Below are 17403 nucleotides of genomic sequence, written 5' to 3' on the forward strand. Positions count from 1 at the left end.
TTTCAGACCCCCTTAAATTTTTCACTCTTTGTTATATTGCAGCCATTTGTTAAAATCATCCATCCATCCATCCATTTTCCAAGCCGCTTCTCCTCACAAGGGTGGCGGGAGTGCTGGAGCCTATCCCAGCTATCTTCGGGCAGGAGGCGGGGTACACCCTGAACTGGTCGCCAGCCAATCGCAGGGCACATTTAAACAAACAACCATTCGCACTCACATTCACACCTACGGGCAATTTAGAGTCTTCAATTAACCAACCATGCATGTTTTTGGGATGTGGGAGGAAACCGGAGTGCCCGGAGAGAACCCACGCAGGCACGGGGAGAACATGAAAACTCCTCACAGGCGGGGCCGGGGATTGAACCCCGGTCCTCGAAACTGTGAGGCAGACGCTCTAACCAGTCGTCCAGACAGAAAGCTTGTTAAAATCATTTAAGTAATTTTTTTTCCTCATTAATGTATATGCAGCACCCCATATTGACAGAATTTTTTTTTTATTGTTGAAATCTTTGCTGATTTATTAAAAAAAGAATAAATATCACACAGCCATAAATATCACACATCCATAAATATTCAGACCCTTTGCTGTGACACTCATATATTTAACTCAGGTTCTGTCCATTTCTTCTGATCATCCTTAAGATGGTTCTACACCTTCATTGGAGTCCAGCTGTGTTTATTATACTGATTGGACTTAATTAGGAAAGCCACACACCTGTCTATATAAGACCTTACAGCTCACAGTGCATGTGAGCTGTAAGGTTCAGTTTCCTCCCACATCCCAAACACATGGATGGTAAGTTGACTGAAGAATAAATTGCCCGTAGGTTTGAATGTGAGTGCAAATGGTTGTTTGTTTATACAGTGGGTACGGAAAGTATTCAGATCCCCTTAAATTTTTAACACTTAATGTTATATTGCAGCCATTTGCTAAAATCATTTAAGTTATTTTTTTTCCTCATTAATGTACACACTGCACCCCATATTGACAGAAAAAAACGGAATTGTTGACATTTTTGAAGCTTTATTAAAAAAGAAATACTGAAATATCACAGAGCCATAAGTATTCAGACCCTTTGCTGTGACACTCATATATTTAACTCCATTGGTGCTGTCCATTTCTTCTGATCATCCTTAAGATGGTTCTACACCTTCATTGGAGTCCAGCTGTGTTTATTATACTGATTGGACTTAATTAGGAAAGCCACACACCTGTCTATATAAGACCTTACAGCTCACAGTGCATGTCAGAGCAAATGAGAATCATGAGATCAAAGGAACTGCCTGAAGAGCTCAGAGACAGAATTGTGGCAAGGCACAGATCTGGCCAAGGTTTCAAAAAATGTCTACTGCACTTAAGGTTCCTAAGAGCACAGTGGCCTCCAAATCCTGAAATGGAAGACGTTTGGGATGACCAGAACCCTTCCTAGAGTTGGCCATCCGGCCAAACTGAGCAATTGGGGGAGAAGAGCCATGGTGGTAAAGAAGAACCCAAAGATCACTGTGGCTGAGCTCCAGAGATGCAGTCGGGAGATGGGAGAAAGTTCTAGAAAGTCAACCATCACTGCAGCCCTCCACCAGTCAGGGTTTTATGGCAGAGTGGCCCGACGGAAGCCTCTCCTCCTCCGTGCAAGACACATGAAAGCCCGCATGACTTAAAACCAATTGAGCATTTCTGGAAAGACCTGAAAATGGCTGCCCACCAACTTTCACCATCCAACCTGACAGAACTGGAGAGGATCTCCAAGGAGGAATGGCAGATGACTCTTTAACAAAGAGTGAAAATTTAAAGGGGTTCTGAATACTTTCCGTACCCACTGTATTTTTAAGCGAAAGAAAATCATTTATTGAAAAAAGATAAGAAAAGACAAAAACACCCCAGAAAAAGGGCACTTTTTCTTCAGGAAGAAAAGGGGCATGGGCTCAAGACCCCTTTGATGTCTCTGTGTGCACATGCCTGAGTAACTTTAATAGTATCATGACAGATCCTTTGAGCATGCTGTGTTTACAGCAGTTCAAATGTCAGTGTGCCTGTGAATCATTTTGACACAAGATGGCGAGTGAGAAGATGGGCCTGCTGGTGTGGAGTGTATACATGCAACATGCATCATGTATTACACGCACATTCGGTGAACTCGCACACGTCCTCCTCCTCCATGGAGTCTGGTCGGTTTACCCTGGGACTAAGAACATTGCAAAAGAAATCCCACATTCTCGCTTCCGCAACCACAAGGGTGACCACTGTACTTGCCAAAGCCTATATGGTGAGATTTACAGTATCCTCTAATCACCAAAGCCAAGAAACTTCTAAATGTTAAGCCAGTTCTAGGAACTTGCAACTTGGAATTTGAGCTTCTGTTGAGTGTGCTTGCTTGGGAGCAGATGGAATGTATCATGGTGGTACTCACCTTGGAAGAAGGGTCAATTCGTGAGTAACCCCAGAGCCCTGTCACGGAAACGCACGACCAGACTGCACTGTTTTTCCTATCTTTTCCCCCAAAATATTAATTGAACTTTTAAGGTCGAACACAGTCCGCTGCAAGATGTTAGTCAATCTCCAATTTGTTTGATTCTTTTCATAAACACTAGCAATTATAACAAGTGATACAACAAGAACAAGCCAGTGGGCAGCTAGCTAGCTAGTTAGCAGCTAAAGTTAGCAGTCAACCTTTCTATCTGGACTTATCTTCACTCGCTGCTCTTTCTGCTCACCTATCCTTGTGACTACTGATGACAACTGCAATCTCAAAGTTGATTAATCTCCATCTGAAATACTCTTGAATTACTCAGTAAGGCTGGACACTCCATTAGGACAAGCTGGAGTCGGTCTGTTTTTAATACGAATCTGGTTAGTTCATTTCAACTTCTTCTTTTCCTCATCCTCTTCTCTTATAACCGCTTGTTGAGCGGGGTCTTTTGCTTAAAATGTGGTTTGCAAAAAAAAAAAAAAAAAAAAAGCCAAAGAAATGGCTTAACAAAAGCAGAGAAGGCTGATCTGGTCTGTGATGAATTTCTCTGAAATCTCCCAATATTTGCTGAAGTTTTACGTGAAGTCACATATGTTGACATTTTGATTTTGGTCGGATTTCAAATAGAGCCTTACAGTGTTTGGATTTTCACTGTATGAATAACATGAAAACGATATTTGTGTATAAATTGGTTCACAATACTGTGCAGTATGTGTTTTTATCCACACCTTCAATGTGAGGTTGGCCTCTTTCAGACAAAAAATGACACAGGCCCATAGCTACATAGACCACTTTGTTCCATAGTGCTCCTGTGGTGACTGTAAAGGAAGATGCAGTACGTGGGTCAAATTTCCAAACATATTACACTACATACAGTGATATACTTAACAGCAGAAAAAAAATTATAGGGATTCAATTCATACTGTGATATGAATTTTAGGTCAGTCCTACTTTCAATATACCGGGCTGGTTGAAAGCAGTAGAAATGTGTGATTTTAGGATTTTTAGCAGTAAAAATGTGAACTTAAAATTAGGGATGGGCAGGTACCAATACCAGGTACCTGTAGGAGGCCAATACAGGTCTTATTTCAAAGTATCAGGTACTCATGACGGCTGATGATCCCAGCCACCGCTCCACCGAATCTGACATTGAGTAAGTCCTCCTTGCCCGTATTTGGCACTACACTGCGGCGGTTTGGTACATCTATGAATAATAATGTGCGTCAGAAAGAACGAAAGAAAGGTCTTTGTTCATAATTATCTGTCATTGTAATAATTGAAATTTTACGTATCAAATTATTAGTGGTATCAGTGGCCACTCATGAATGAATACTTTTACTGGTATTGGTCTGGGGAGGGGGGGGGGGGGGGGAGCAGTATCTAACGTCCCTATTAAAAAAATATATACCATTGCCACACATCCCTCACTTGTCTCCTCATTAGTGATGAATACATACTGCCGAGCTGTTGCTTACTTTACATCCAAACCATTGGGGAAAGGCACCAAGTTACTGCCTGTTGTGTCGCTGAGCAATCAGTGTCAAATATGAAGGTTTGGAGTTTGAAGGTGATGCATTGGAAGACAAGAGTAACTGTGTTTCTTGCTTGAGTAATAATGGGATTCATCCTCAAGTATGCAAAATGCTCTTGCTGCTTCTTTAGTGCCACGTATAGTTATATAGCGTTTTTGTACTTTATTTTCAGATGTGATGGTGAGGTGGATTAGGTCACTGAAGGCCCAGGTCTGAAACTCACCGCCCGCCATTGGATTTCATGACCCTTTAAATGTGTTTACTTCAGCATACCTCTTGTGTACTGTACATGTTATGTTGGTCTTCACATTGTTAAGTTATTAGTTATTAAGTGCAGCAACGGAGTATTTCGTTACTTCCCATCACTTGATGCTGTATTGTTGGGTAACATAAGAGGGAAGAAGCCAAACCTTGTCTGCTTCCTATCTTGGCTCTTCCTGCGGTGACTCCCTCCTCCCAGCCAGGAGGCTGACGTATGACAGCATCCTCCACTCTGCCTACGCTGCCTGGTGGGCGACGAGCCTCCCGCCAAGTATATACAAGCTCACGGGGACTCAGGAGTTTCACTCCCCCTGAAGGCACAGCGTCTCTCTGTCCCCGGAGCTGAACCTCAGCAGAGATAGCTGCAAAAAGGCAATACCTTGGCGCGCAGGCTAACTCGCTTTCGGTTTTACTCGCCATGGAGACACGCAGGACTGTGAGGAGCTCCAGAACAGCCCACAACTTCAAGAGTGAGTTGGCGTGCACTGATCATTTTTGTGTTGTGTTCTTTTTCCATTGTTTGACTGGCTTACCCTTTAAGAAAAGAACATTTCAGATGCAACATATACTGTAAAAGTGCTTTGATTTGCAATATTTTGTGTGTGTACTGTATTTACTAGGGTTGGAAGTTGGAAACGTTCCATGGGAATTAACACGAATAACCCAGGAATTTACAAAATTCTAGGTTGACATTTAATAGGGAATTTAAATCTAGTCAGGGAAACACATTTGAGCATAATCCTTCCTAAAACAACCAGAAAGATTTCATTATTTAAATGTAATAATAAACAATAAATAAACTACCGTACCAAAGTTTGGGGTCACCTGGACAGCTTCATGTTTTCCATGAAAACACACTGAACTACATCACTGTTCAAAACTTTGGATGTTACTTTGATGTTACTTTCTTTTTAAGAATAACCTGATACTTTTGAAGAGTAGTTTATATTGGTGAAGTAATACATAATACTACATTATAATTACTCTCATTATATTGTGCTGGTTTACCTGATAATGTCGTCAGTGAGTTTTTTTCAAATGTTTTTGTAGGTTGTTGCAAATTTGTCCAGTTCCTCCATATATCCTTTACCAACTGGATGATAGTTATGCACGGATGATACTGAACTTAATTTGCCATGCGAGATTCTGGATCGGTGTCTTATTCCTCTTGAAATCCCTGTCTCGTCTTTTTCTGAAAGTCCGCAGTACTGTAGATAACGGTTCAAATTGTTAAGAGGTCAAGGGTGAGCCACTGGAAAACCTTTCATCCAACAGATGAATGGGAAGCTCATCTTAATTTCATGAGTCTACTTTTTCCACCGTAGTCCTTTTTGTGTGCCGTCATCTGAGCTGTGCCAAGAAACTGGGGAGTATTTGAAGCAGGGGTGAAATTGATCTGGGTCCAGTTACTACTTTTACGTGTGCTCTCTATTAGCAAACTCAACAGAAAGGTTCTTTGTCCAGGGCATCCCTATTTTAAAACTCTGGATTCATTAACTATTTCTAAATCTTTTTTTAGATTTACATATATATGCATTTAAAAATAAATGCTTTTTATTGTTTATTCTGCACAGCTCAACTTTAGAGTTATGTAACTCTGACATTGTAGCCAGGACACCCTATGTAAAGTGATCAGGTAGATATGTATGGTTGAATGATTTCTGTCCTGTTTAATTATTCACAAGGCTCAGGGAACAAGTCACAAATGAGAATGTAAAGAAAAAAAAGAATCAGTGGCTGCAAAAGGCTGCACAGAAAACAAAAGGATGAGGCCAAGAGTTGAAATCAACACCTCTGTAAACATATCCTAATTTAAGGTCCACATTTTCCAAATAAGCACTGAATCCTGAAACTGTAGTTCTGTTGTTGTTGTTTTTGAAATCATTTCTTGTTTGTTTTCCAATTCGGTCTTTCTCAGGTGGACTATCTCTGTGGCTGATCCTGTGGCTGGTGGTGGTGAAGCCCAGCAATGTGGCTGCATGCCCCAGGCTTTGTGTGTGTTACCCTACGCCCATGACGGTCAGCTGCCAGTCCCAGAACCTCACCATCGTTCCGGCCGACGTGCCCTATGACTCACAACGTGTGTTCCTGCAAAACAATCGCATCACAGAGCTCCGTGCAGATTCTTTTGGCTTTGAAACACAGGTAAGGTAAGAGTGTGACCGATGAATAGTTTCATTTCAGTGTTTGAAAGATATACTCCCATTCTTCCACTCTTCATTCTATACAGGTGCTTTGGCTTTATGGCAATAACATCACGTGGATTGAGAGCGGGGCCTTTAGTAACCTCAGGGTGCTGGAGGAGTTGGACATGGGCGACAACCCCACACTGAGGCGCTTAGAAGGTGGAGCTTTCAGGGGGCTGGAGAAGCTGCAGAGTCTGCACATGCACCGATGCAAGCTTGCCATGTTACCCCACGATCTCTTCTACAAGTTGTATAGCCTGCAGTTTCTCTATTTGCAGGTGAAGAATGCATCTATACACATTGTACACATTGTGAACACACGTTGAAAATATAAAGTTGTACTGCTGCACTGTGGGAAGAGATTCTCCTATTTGTCCCACAGTGGAGAAATTCAAGGAAAGCAAGGATGCTTTCTCGTAAATACTGAAAAAGACCATTCCGAAAGGTTACCTGGAGTTGAACCAGCGACAAATTGCTAGGCAGCCATGCTGCTCCCTTAGCATTAAAACTGTTTATTTTATTTATTTATTTATTTAAATTTCTTTAATCATAAAGCAGAATAAGCGGCACGGTGGCCGACTGGTTAGAGCGTCAGCCTCACAGTTCTGAGGACCTGGGTTCAATCCCCAGCCCCGCCTGTATGGAGTTTGCATGTTCTCTCTGTGCCTGCGTGGGTTTTCTCCGGGCACTCCGGTTTCCTCCCACATCCCAAAAACATGCATGAATTGGGGACTCTAAATTGCCCGTAGGCATGACTGTGAGTGCGAATGGTTGTTTGTTTCTATGTGCCCTGCGATTGGCTGGCAACCAGTTCAGGGTGTACCCCGCCTCCTGCCCGATGACAGCTGGGATAGGCTCCTGCACGCCCGCGACCCTAGTGAGGAGAAGCGGCTCAGAAAATGGATGGATGGACAAAGCAGAATAGAAAACTAGTATCCCCAATTTAAACAACAATTCTTGTCCTATATCCAAGGACGTACTTACCATTAGGCAAACAAAGGCAGTTTCCTGGGACCCCAAAAGTCTTGATTATTTTGTTCCACAAGCTAAAACAATTGTCAAAATTCCCCAAGGAGTACACATTTCACCCATCCATCCATCCATCTTCTGAGCCTCACTAGGGTCGCGGGCGTGCTGGAGCCTATCCCAGCTATCATCGGGCAGGAGGCGGGGTACACCCCGAACTGGTTGTCAGCCAATCGCAGGGCACATATAAACAAGCAACCATCCGCACTCACATTCACACCTACGGGTAATTTAGAGTCCCCAATTAATGCATGTTTTTGGGATGTGGGAGGAAACCAGAGTGCCTAGAGAAAACCCACGCAGGCACGGGGAGAACATGCAAACTCCACACAGGTGGGGCCGGGGATTGAACCCGGGTCCTCAGAACTGTGAGGCTGACGCTCTAACCAGTCGGTCACCGTGCCGCACACATTTCACTATCTCCAAGTATTACTTGCCTTGCTAAAATTAGCCAGTTTTGACAGGCGGCCCTGTCTCTTGCAAATGAGCCCCTGCTCACCCCACCCCTCTCTACTTCTGGGCTAATGCCGAGTACAGCTTTTGATACCATGACAGTTAGGGGCAGAGCTACTTGTTGGGACCTGAGTCTGAAAAAGCAAGAGCAAACAATCAAAGTGCAATCGAGTTCCTATAAAGACAGTGAAAGCGTTGATTGTATTTTCACTCGTGAAGGGAACAGGGCACCAACTCATCAGTTAGAGAGCTAATTTATGTATGTGGCACATGCAGTGGACACATGTGGACACGAAACAGAAATAATCCCTCCGACCCTAAACACAAACCACGACGTCAACAACGTCACCAAAAAACGTGGTGCTTATCAGAAGCTAACACTGATAGCACTGTTCGCTAATGCTAATCTTTGCTTCCAACACTCCAGCCCTGCTGAGCATTTGACTTTTACATGATAATATTTCCGTGTAGTCCCGCTGTTGTTTGAAAACTGTCTTCACTCAGCCTAGCTGGCCAGAGAAACTCAGTGTGGCAGCAGTATTATGTAAATTAGACGCACTGTTACGTCGCAGTAAGGAATAATTCTCAATGGCTTGCACACAGACAGGAGACCTGTCCAGGAGACCAGGTGGAAAGGCAGTAAGGCTAGAAGTTTAGGGGCAGGGTTCAAATTATTTTACTATGGTGTAGATAGGAAGAGAAATGGAGTAGGGGTTATTTTAAAGGAAGAGTTAGTTAAGAATGTCTTCGAGGTGAAAAGAGTATCAGATCGAGTGATGAGGCTGAAATTTGAAATTGAAGGTGTTATGTATAATGTGATTAGTGGCTATGCCCCACAGGTAGGATGTGACCTAGAGGTGAAAGACAAATTCCAGAAGGAGCTAGATGAAGTAGCATCCCAGACAGAGAGAGAGTCATGATTGGTGCAGATTGTAATGGACATGCTGGGGAAGGAAATAGGGGTGATGAAGAAGTGATGGGTAGGTACGGTATCCAGGAAAAGAACTTGGAGGGACAGATGGTGGTAGACTTTGCAAAAAGGATGGTAATGACTATAGTGAACACTTTATTCTAGAAGAGGCAGGAACGTTAGGGTGACCTACAAGAGCGGAGGTAGACGCACCCAGGTGGATTGCATATTGTGCAGACGATGTAATTTGAAGGAGGTTACTGACGGTAAGGTAGTGGTAGGGGAGAGTTGGCTAGACAGCATAGGATGGTGGTGTGTAAGATTACTCAGGTGGTGCGGAGGAAGATTAAGAAGACAAAGGCAGAGCAGAGAACCATGTGGTGGAAGCTGAGAAACAAAGAGTGTTGTGCGGCTTTTCAAGAAGAGGTGAGACAGGCTCTCGGTGGACAGGAAAAGCTTCCAGAAGATTGGACCACTACAGCCAAGGTAATCAAAGAGACAGGGAGGAGAGTACTTAGTGTATTTTCTGGTCGGAAAGGGGTGAAAGAGGCTTGGTGGTGGAACCCCAAAGTACAGGAAATCATATAAGGAAAGAGGTTAGCTAAGAAGAAGTGGTACACTGAGAAGACCGAAGAGAGGAGAAAGGAATGCATGGAGATGCAACATGAGGCGAAGGTAGAGGTGGCAAAGGCCAAACAAGATGCATATGATGACATGTACGCCAGGTCAGACACTAAAGAAGGACAAAAGGATTTATACAGGTTGGCCAGAGAGAGGGATAGAGATGGCAAGGATGTGCAGCAGGTTAGGGTGATTAAGGATAGAGATGGAAATGTGTTGACTCATGGCATTAGTCTGCTAGATAGATGGAAAGAATACTTTGAGGAGTTGATGAATGAGGAAAATTAGAGAAAAGGGAGAGTAGAAGAGGCAAGTGTGGTGGACCAGGAAGTGGCAATGATTAGTTAGGGGGGAAGTTAGAAAGGCAATAAAGAGGATGAAAAATGGAAAGGCAGTTGGTCCCGATGACATACCTCTGGAGGTATTGAACCATCTGGGAGAGGTGGCTGTGGAGTTTTTGACCAGCTTGTTCAACACAATTCTAGTGGGTGAGAAGATGCCAGAGGAAAGGAAGAAAAGTGTGCTGGTTCCTATTTTTAAAACAAGGGTGATGTGCAGAGCTGTGGGAACTGTAGAGGAATAAAGTTGATGACCCACACAATGAAGTTAAGGGAAAGAGTAGTGGAGGCTAATCTCAGGAAAGATGTGAGTATTTGCGAGCAACAGTATGGTTTCATGCCGAGAAAGCGTACCACAGATGCATTATTTGCCTTGAGGATTTTGATGGAAAAGTACAGAGAAGGTCAGAGCCTATGACAGAGTACCCAGAGAAGAACTGTAGTACTGCATGCGGAAGTCTGGAGTAGCAGATAAGTATGTTAGAATAATATAACCCCGTGGAACATGATGTTCACAGATGACATTGTGATCTGCAGTGAAAGCAGGGAGCAGGTGGAGGAACAGTTAGAATGGTGGAGGCATGCACTGGAAAAGAGAGGAATGCAAATTAGTTGAAGTAAAATATAATTAATGTGCATATGAGAGAGGTAGAGGGGGAAGAGTGAGGCTACAGGGAGAAGAGATAGTGAGGGTGGAGGAATTTAAATACTTGGGGTCAACAGTCCAGAGCAATGGTGAGTATGGTGAGGAAGAGAAGAAATGAGTCCAAGCAGGTTGGAACGGGTTAGAGGAAGGTGTCAGGTGTGCTGTGTGACAGAAGAGTCTCTGCAAGGATGAAGGGCAAAGTTTATAAGACAGTCATGATGTACGTATTACAGGCAGTGGCACTGAAGAGACAACAGGAAGCAGAGCTGGAGGATTGTTGAAATGAAGATGTTTAAGTTCTCTCTCGGAGTGACCAGGTTGGATAGGATTAGAAATGAGCTCATTAGAGGGACAGACAAGGTTAGAGAGAGTGGACCTCCATTGTTTGGACACATCCAGAGGAGAGATAATGAGTATACTGGTAGAAGAAGGATGAGGATGGAGCTGCCAGGCAAGAGAGCTACAGGAAGACCAAAGAGAAGGTTGATGGATGTAGTGAGGGAAGACATGAGGGCATGGTGTTAGAGAGGAGGATGCAGGATATAGGCTTACATGGAGAAGGCGTAATAGCGTGCACCAAGCAGCTGTTCAACATGTACACGCCAGTAATGACAGACGCTGGATTTTAAATTTGTTTTCAATATCCTGAACAATCAGTGTTATGGCCGTAATGATTCAACATTCAGTGATTTCCGTAACAAAACATTAACGTTCCATAACATTTGGAAGCTCTAATATGGTTTCACACTTGATGGATGGGCAGGAACTCTGGAAAGCAAACTTTTTGTATACAAGCAATTAAAAAGTCAGTCTTCCATAATATGTAGCCTTTAATAAAAGTAAAATAATTATGTGAACAAATGACTCAAACTCATTAGTTAGAAGAGTTCTTCGTGGTTCATGGTGCATGAAAACACACTATTAATATGGGGTAAACTTTCATTGGGACCATAGTGACTCAAATGCCAAAAATTCATTCCTATTAAACTTTATCTAAATACTCACCAAAATTGATGTTTTGGTTTCTTGTTGTTTTCACATAATGCTGTTAACTAACTAACAACCAAATTATTTTCATGGTTTCCATAACGGTAGTTTAAGCATACCCAAACCCAATACATTCTTGTTTACTTGACCTGAGGCGTATTGGATTTTTAGCCAAATCTATAAAACCAATCTTAGTTACTTTTTCTCACACTATGTTTTGACATTGTTCCAGGAAAATCAACTCCACTTTCTGCAGGATGACTTGTTCTCAGATCTGGTCAATCTCACCCACCTATTCCTCCATGGCAACCGCATCCGGGTCCTCTCTGAAAATGTGTTCCGAGGCTTGGTCAATCTGGACCGCCTCCTTCTCCACGATAATCGAATCAGGCAGGTCAACCGTCGTGCTTTCCGTGACCTGGGTCGCCTCTCCATTCTTTACCTGTTCAACAACTCCCTTGCTGAGCTCCCAGGCCAAGCTATGAAAGACACCAAGGGCATTAACTTCCTCCGTCTCAATGGTAATCCTTGGTCCTGCGGTTGTGAGGCCCGTACCTTGTGGGAGTGGTTCCGCGAGGTCCGCATTTCCTCCTCTGAGCTGATATGCTCATCGCCATCCCAGCATCGCGGGCAAGATCTAAGATTCCTCCGGGAGTTGGACTTCACCCTCTGCCCTATGCCTGACCCCGGCTCGCTTTCTGGAACCACCACAACCACCTTTAGCACCAAGACCCGCTGGTGGTTCTCCAAGCACAAGCCTGCATCTTCCTCCAAGGTCAATAACCAGAAGACCACAGAGACAGTGAAGGCATTCCCTGTAGGACAGCCAAAGTATTTCCCCAAAACCAATTTTGACTTGTTTCCTCCCAAGTATGAACTATCAGATGACGAAGTGGCTCTCCCTAAGCTCAACCCAGAAGAGTACTGGGCCGACTATGGGAATGAAGATGCTGGCATCCGCTGCTTTGAGCCCGAGTGCTCCCCAAACTATGGTAATCCAGCTTTTGCATCCTCATTTTCGTCCTTTGCCACCAGTCTGGCCCTCCTCCACCCCCTCTCCTTCTGCCTAGTCACATACTCCCTCCATTTACTTTTTGGCTGAATCCGTCATTCCCTCAACTTTTCTTTGCTCTCTCATTTCTCAGTCCTGCTCTTTTCAACTCAAAATAAATCCTGATTCCTTTTACCTCCTCAAGATGCAAGTATATGGCAGTACACCGTGACAAGAAACAGGCGAGGTAGCCAAAATCTGTTTTAAAAAGCAGATATCAGTGGTGATATAAAATTAATCATTACTGTCGATTTGGCTGCTACTTACTAGCGTGTACAGCCTTGACAATAACAGGGATCGTATCATGGAGACGATGATAAGTGGCAAACAGCAACTGTTAACGAAAGACACACTGTCACAAAGTAAGGTTGTTGTGGCATGCCCAGGGTTACTACACAAGGACTAAAAGTATGGAATATGATTTCATAAATTTCCAGGTCTGGAAAAGAATGGAAAATGGAAACTATTGAATGGAAAAATATTCATGTTTCGAAGACTGTTATAACAGCTCTATTGTCTAAAACAAAAAATTATGAATATTAAAAAAAGCATAGATTGATCTGTGTGTTTTTTTTAAGGCGCTTGGAAGTGCCGCTCCAATGTTTGTTTGAGAGCACACAGTATTATACCATGGTTTTGCTGAATACTCGATTCTGATTGATTAGATTCTATCAAAAAATCATTACAGGTATATTGTTCCAAATTAATGTGTAGCTCCCTTCGTCGATAAATTATACGAGCAAACATAGCAACCCGACACAGTCAGATTTTCTGATAAGTAAACAGAAATTAGCGAATTTAAAACAATAATGAGTTATTTATTTTATTTGCTGGTTACAAGACCTTTGGTGCATGTTTAAGTAGAACTTTCTATTTTGACTACAAAACATATGAAATTATGAATTGGTAGTTTCATTAATTATTTTTGTTGGCGAGTGACCATGGTATATGCGGATTAATGCCCTTTGAGGTATACAATTATCAGGGATTCATGGACCACTTGGCGACCTTATGGCATATAAAGAATCACAATGATGCACATCTTTTTCCTCAAACGTTATAAAGTATTATAATTTTTTTACTGAGAAGTCTGGAAATTAGGGTCTGGAAAAAGTATATAATTTTGAAATCTGAAATGCGTAGGAACCCTGCATGCATTTGTTTTGTTTGTGTGGCAGTAATCTATGCAGGCATCATAGCTTCTGTTCTTTTAGCTGTTTTCTCCATGAACAAATTGTCTGTACCTTATTTATATCACCAATGAACACCAAAAGATTTAGGGCACATGGCCCTGGCTTTTGCAATAAGTGATCAGGAGGTACGTGCAAATAGTTTGGTTGATATACTGCATTTCTTTTCATGAGTAGAAGTGGTGATTCGAGTCATTTATACGCAATTGTAGGCTGTGCATTTGGGATGGGATTTCAGTTGGGATGTAGCAATTGAATCCACTTCTTAATACCACCACTATCATGTCACAATTATAGAAGCCATTAATCCTAAATAACAGTAAGAGTAATAACAGTAATATAATTCTGACATCGATGATTACAATAATTTACCAATGTTCATATGGCCCTACTGGCAAGTTGCAGAAAGGTAGTTTAGCGCAGATGACAGGCAAATAAATAGAGACAAAGAATTTCAGGGCGAAATAAAAAAAAAAGAAGAAAAAAAAAGCCGAGCTCACTCAAGGAAAATGAGGGGCCGAGTGCAGGATTTGCAGCCAAGAATGACTCTCTTCTCTCAGATTCTGAGACTTGCGTGATCCCAGAAATGCCAGCAGCACAGCCGCCCACACGTGTACAAGCAACTTGAAACAACTCGAGCAACTTGAAACACGCATCACACGACAAAAGTCAAACATCACGCACTTTTCTGTAGTACTGTTGCTAGTTTTACTTTCCCCTTTTCACTCAGTAGCCTTTAGCAATGCACACAAACATGAGATTGAGTGGTAAGGTCAAAGAAATAAAATCATCGTTTCTGTTTTTTGTTTGTTTTTTAATTTGATTACTAGCAACGGCTTGAATCATGAAGAGAGTTAGTAGATTTTTTTATGTTGTGTGTTAAAGGTTTCTAAAATTTGTAAAATGATTTACTAATTTTCAATGTTATTATTTATTTATTTATATGACAGAACAACTGTTAGTTTCATTTAATTGGACAACATGTTTTTGGACTGTGTGAAATACATTGTTGTAAGCTGTAAGTGTGTACTGTATTGTCAAAATTTTACCAAACTGTTTTTGCAATTATTTGACTTGATAATCGAATTATGTGTTTCTCAATGAAAAACTAGCGAAACAGTGCTTTTCTTTGTTTATAAAAATAATAAATAAATGATCAGACATGTGTGAGTGGGAGTTTCTTTGTTTCACTGCCATAACTGCCTGAGTCTGGCTCACGTGTGTCAATAAATGGCTGTAATAGAACATCCGGCACATACATTAGGATTAAATAAAGTGTTTGATTAAACAGAAACAATATAAAATCAACATTAACAAAAATAGGATATTAGAATAAATCTTGTTAATGTAACTTGTGAGAGATTAGTTTTGACACTGGAAGATTACAGTTGTGATTTGAGTCACTGTTCATCATTCATTGTGTTTGTTATGCGTGAGTCCATGAAATGTGAGCCATTCATGTGACAGTGTGTTTGTATCTGGTAAGGTTCACCAATTACAATACAATTCATTCTTCACAGATGAGAGGTATATTGAGTGTTTGAGCTGTCCAAAAGTGTGTTATGGGAAGGGCAGTGGGGAAGTTGGTAAGTGGGCGGAGCTAAGATGTGATTCAAGGACTGGGCCAAATGGAGTGCATGATGTAAGGATGAGGCGATAATTTGAACCTGGAGTTCACACACCCCCTCAACAGAATCCTGACTGTGATAATGATGATTCAAGTGTGATCATGATACACACAAAAATCACCACTACTGTACATGAACAACCACCCTCTCACTGTAATGAAGTTGGACAGTAGAACTTCCGAACTCACAAACACCACAGATGTGTGACAAAGAATAATTTAAACAAAAAATGGGAGTTTAAAGCAAATTTTGTGAGCCCTCAGCTTAGTGGAAAGAGTTTTCTGTACCAGTAATCGTCTTCTTTTCCGTTCGACTTGTCCCGTGAGGGGTTACCACAGCGTGTCATCATTTTCCATGTAAACCTATCTCCTGCATCCTCTTCTCTAACACCACCTGCCTTCATGTCTTCCCTCACTACATCTATCAACCTTCTCTTTGGTCTTCCACTAGCTCTCTTGCCTGGTAGGTCCATCCTCATCATCCTTCTACCAATATATTCACTCTCTCTCCTCTGGACGTGTTCAAACCATCGATGTCTGCTCTCTCTAACTTTGTCTCCAAAACATCAAACCTTGGCCGTCCCTCTGATGAGCTCATTTCTAATATTATCCAACCTGGTCACTCCGAGAGCGAACCTCAACATCTTCATTTCCACCACCTACAGCTCTGCTTCCTGTTGTCTCTTCAGTGCCACTGTCTCTAATACGTACATCATGGCTGGCCTCACCATTGTCTTATAAACATTGCCCTTCATCCTAGCAGTGACTCTTCTGTCACATAACACACCTGACACCTTCCTCCACCCGTTCCAACCTGCTTGGACCTGTTTCTTCACTTCCTTACCACACTCACCGTTGCTCTGGACTGTTGAGTATTTGAAGTCCTCCACCTTTGCTATCTCTTCTGCCTGTAGCCTCATTCTTCCCCCTCCACCCCTTTCATTCATGCACATATATTCTGTTTTACTTCGGCTAATCTTCATTCCTCTGCTTTCCAGTGCATGCCTCCAGCTTTCTAAGTGTTCCTCCACCTGCTCCCTGCTTTCACTGCAGATCACAATGTCTTCTGCAAACATCATGGTCCACGGAGATTCCAGTCTAACCTCATCTGTCAACCTATCCATCACCACTGCAAACAGGAAAAGGCCCAGGGCTGATCCCAGTCCGACCTCCACCTTAAACTTCCCTGTCACACCTACAGCACACCTCACCATGAAACTGTTGCTCGCAAATACTCACCTCTGTCCTGAGTCTAGCCTCCACTACTCATCAACTTTATTCCTCTACAGTTCCCACAGCTCTGCACATCACCCTTGTTCTAAAAAATGGGCAACAGCACACTTTTCCTCCATTCCTCAGGCATCTTCTCACCCGCTAGAATTCTGTTGAACAAGTTGTTCAAAAACTCCACAGCCACTTCTGCTAGATGCTTCCATACCTCCACAGGAATGTCATCAGGATCAACTGCCTTTACATTTTTCATCCTCTTTAATGCCTTTCCAACTTCCCCCTTACTAATCATTGCCACTTCCTGGTCCACCACACTTGCCTCTTCTACTCTCCCTTCTCTCTCATTTTCCTCATTCATCAACTCCTCAAAGTGTGCTTTCCATCTGTCAAGCACACTACTGGCACCAGTCAACACATTTGCATCTCTATCCTTAATCCCCCTAACCTGCTGCACATCCTTGCTATCTCTATCCCTCTGTCAGGCCAACCTGTATAGATCCTTTTCTCCTTCTTTAGTGTCCAACCTGCCATACATGTCATCATGTGCCTATTGATTGGCCTTTGCCACCTCTACCTTTGCCCTACGTCGCATCTCAATGTATTCCTTTCGCCTCTCCTCGGTCCTCTCAGTGTCCCACTTCTTCTTAGCTAACTTCTTTCCTTGTATGATTTCCTGTACTGTGAGGTTCCACCACCAAGTCTTTTCCTCCCAGAAGATACACTAAGTACTCTCCTGCTTGTCTCTCTGATCACCTTGGCTGTAGTGGTCCAGTCTTCTGGAAGCTCTTCCTGTCCACCAAGAGCCTGTCTCACCTCTTCCCGAAAAGCTGCACAACACACGTCCTGTCTCAGCTTCCACCACATGGTTCTCTGCTCT

General features: G+C 42.6%; 1 protein-coding gene across 2 annotated transcripts; it reads left to right on the forward strand.

The window, feature by feature from the left end:
• The first annotated feature begins 742 nt into the window (after window positions 1-742).
• rtn4rl2b (reticulon 4 receptor-like 2b) lies at window positions 743-14781 on the forward strand. 2 transcript variants are annotated; one of them, XM_061788518.1, is made up of 6 exons: window positions 750-796; window positions 4173-4210; window positions 4461-4731; window positions 6180-6406; window positions 6492-6725; window positions 11661-14781. In XM_061788518.1, the coding sequence occupies exons 3-6, from the start codon at window positions 4680-4682 to the stop codon at window positions 12528-12530; spliced, it is 1383 nt and encodes a 460-aa protein (XP_061644502.1). In that variant the 5' UTR covers window positions 750-796; window positions 4173-4210; window positions 4461-4679; the 3' UTR covers window positions 12531-14781. The 2 variants fall into 2 exon arrangements, with proteins under 2 accessions (XP_061644501.1, XP_061644502.1); XM_061788517.1 differs by having other exon boundaries at window positions 743-796; window positions 4173-4731.
• Window positions 14782-17403: the final 2622 nt, after the last annotated feature.

The sequence above is a fragment of the Phyllopteryx taeniolatus genome, chromosome 10, assembly GCF_024500385.1.
Source record: "Phyllopteryx taeniolatus isolate TA_2022b chromosome 10, UOR_Ptae_1.2, whole genome shotgun sequence".
Classification (NCBI taxonomy): Eukaryota; Metazoa; Chordata; class Actinopteri; order Syngnathiformes; family Syngnathidae; genus Phyllopteryx; species Phyllopteryx taeniolatus.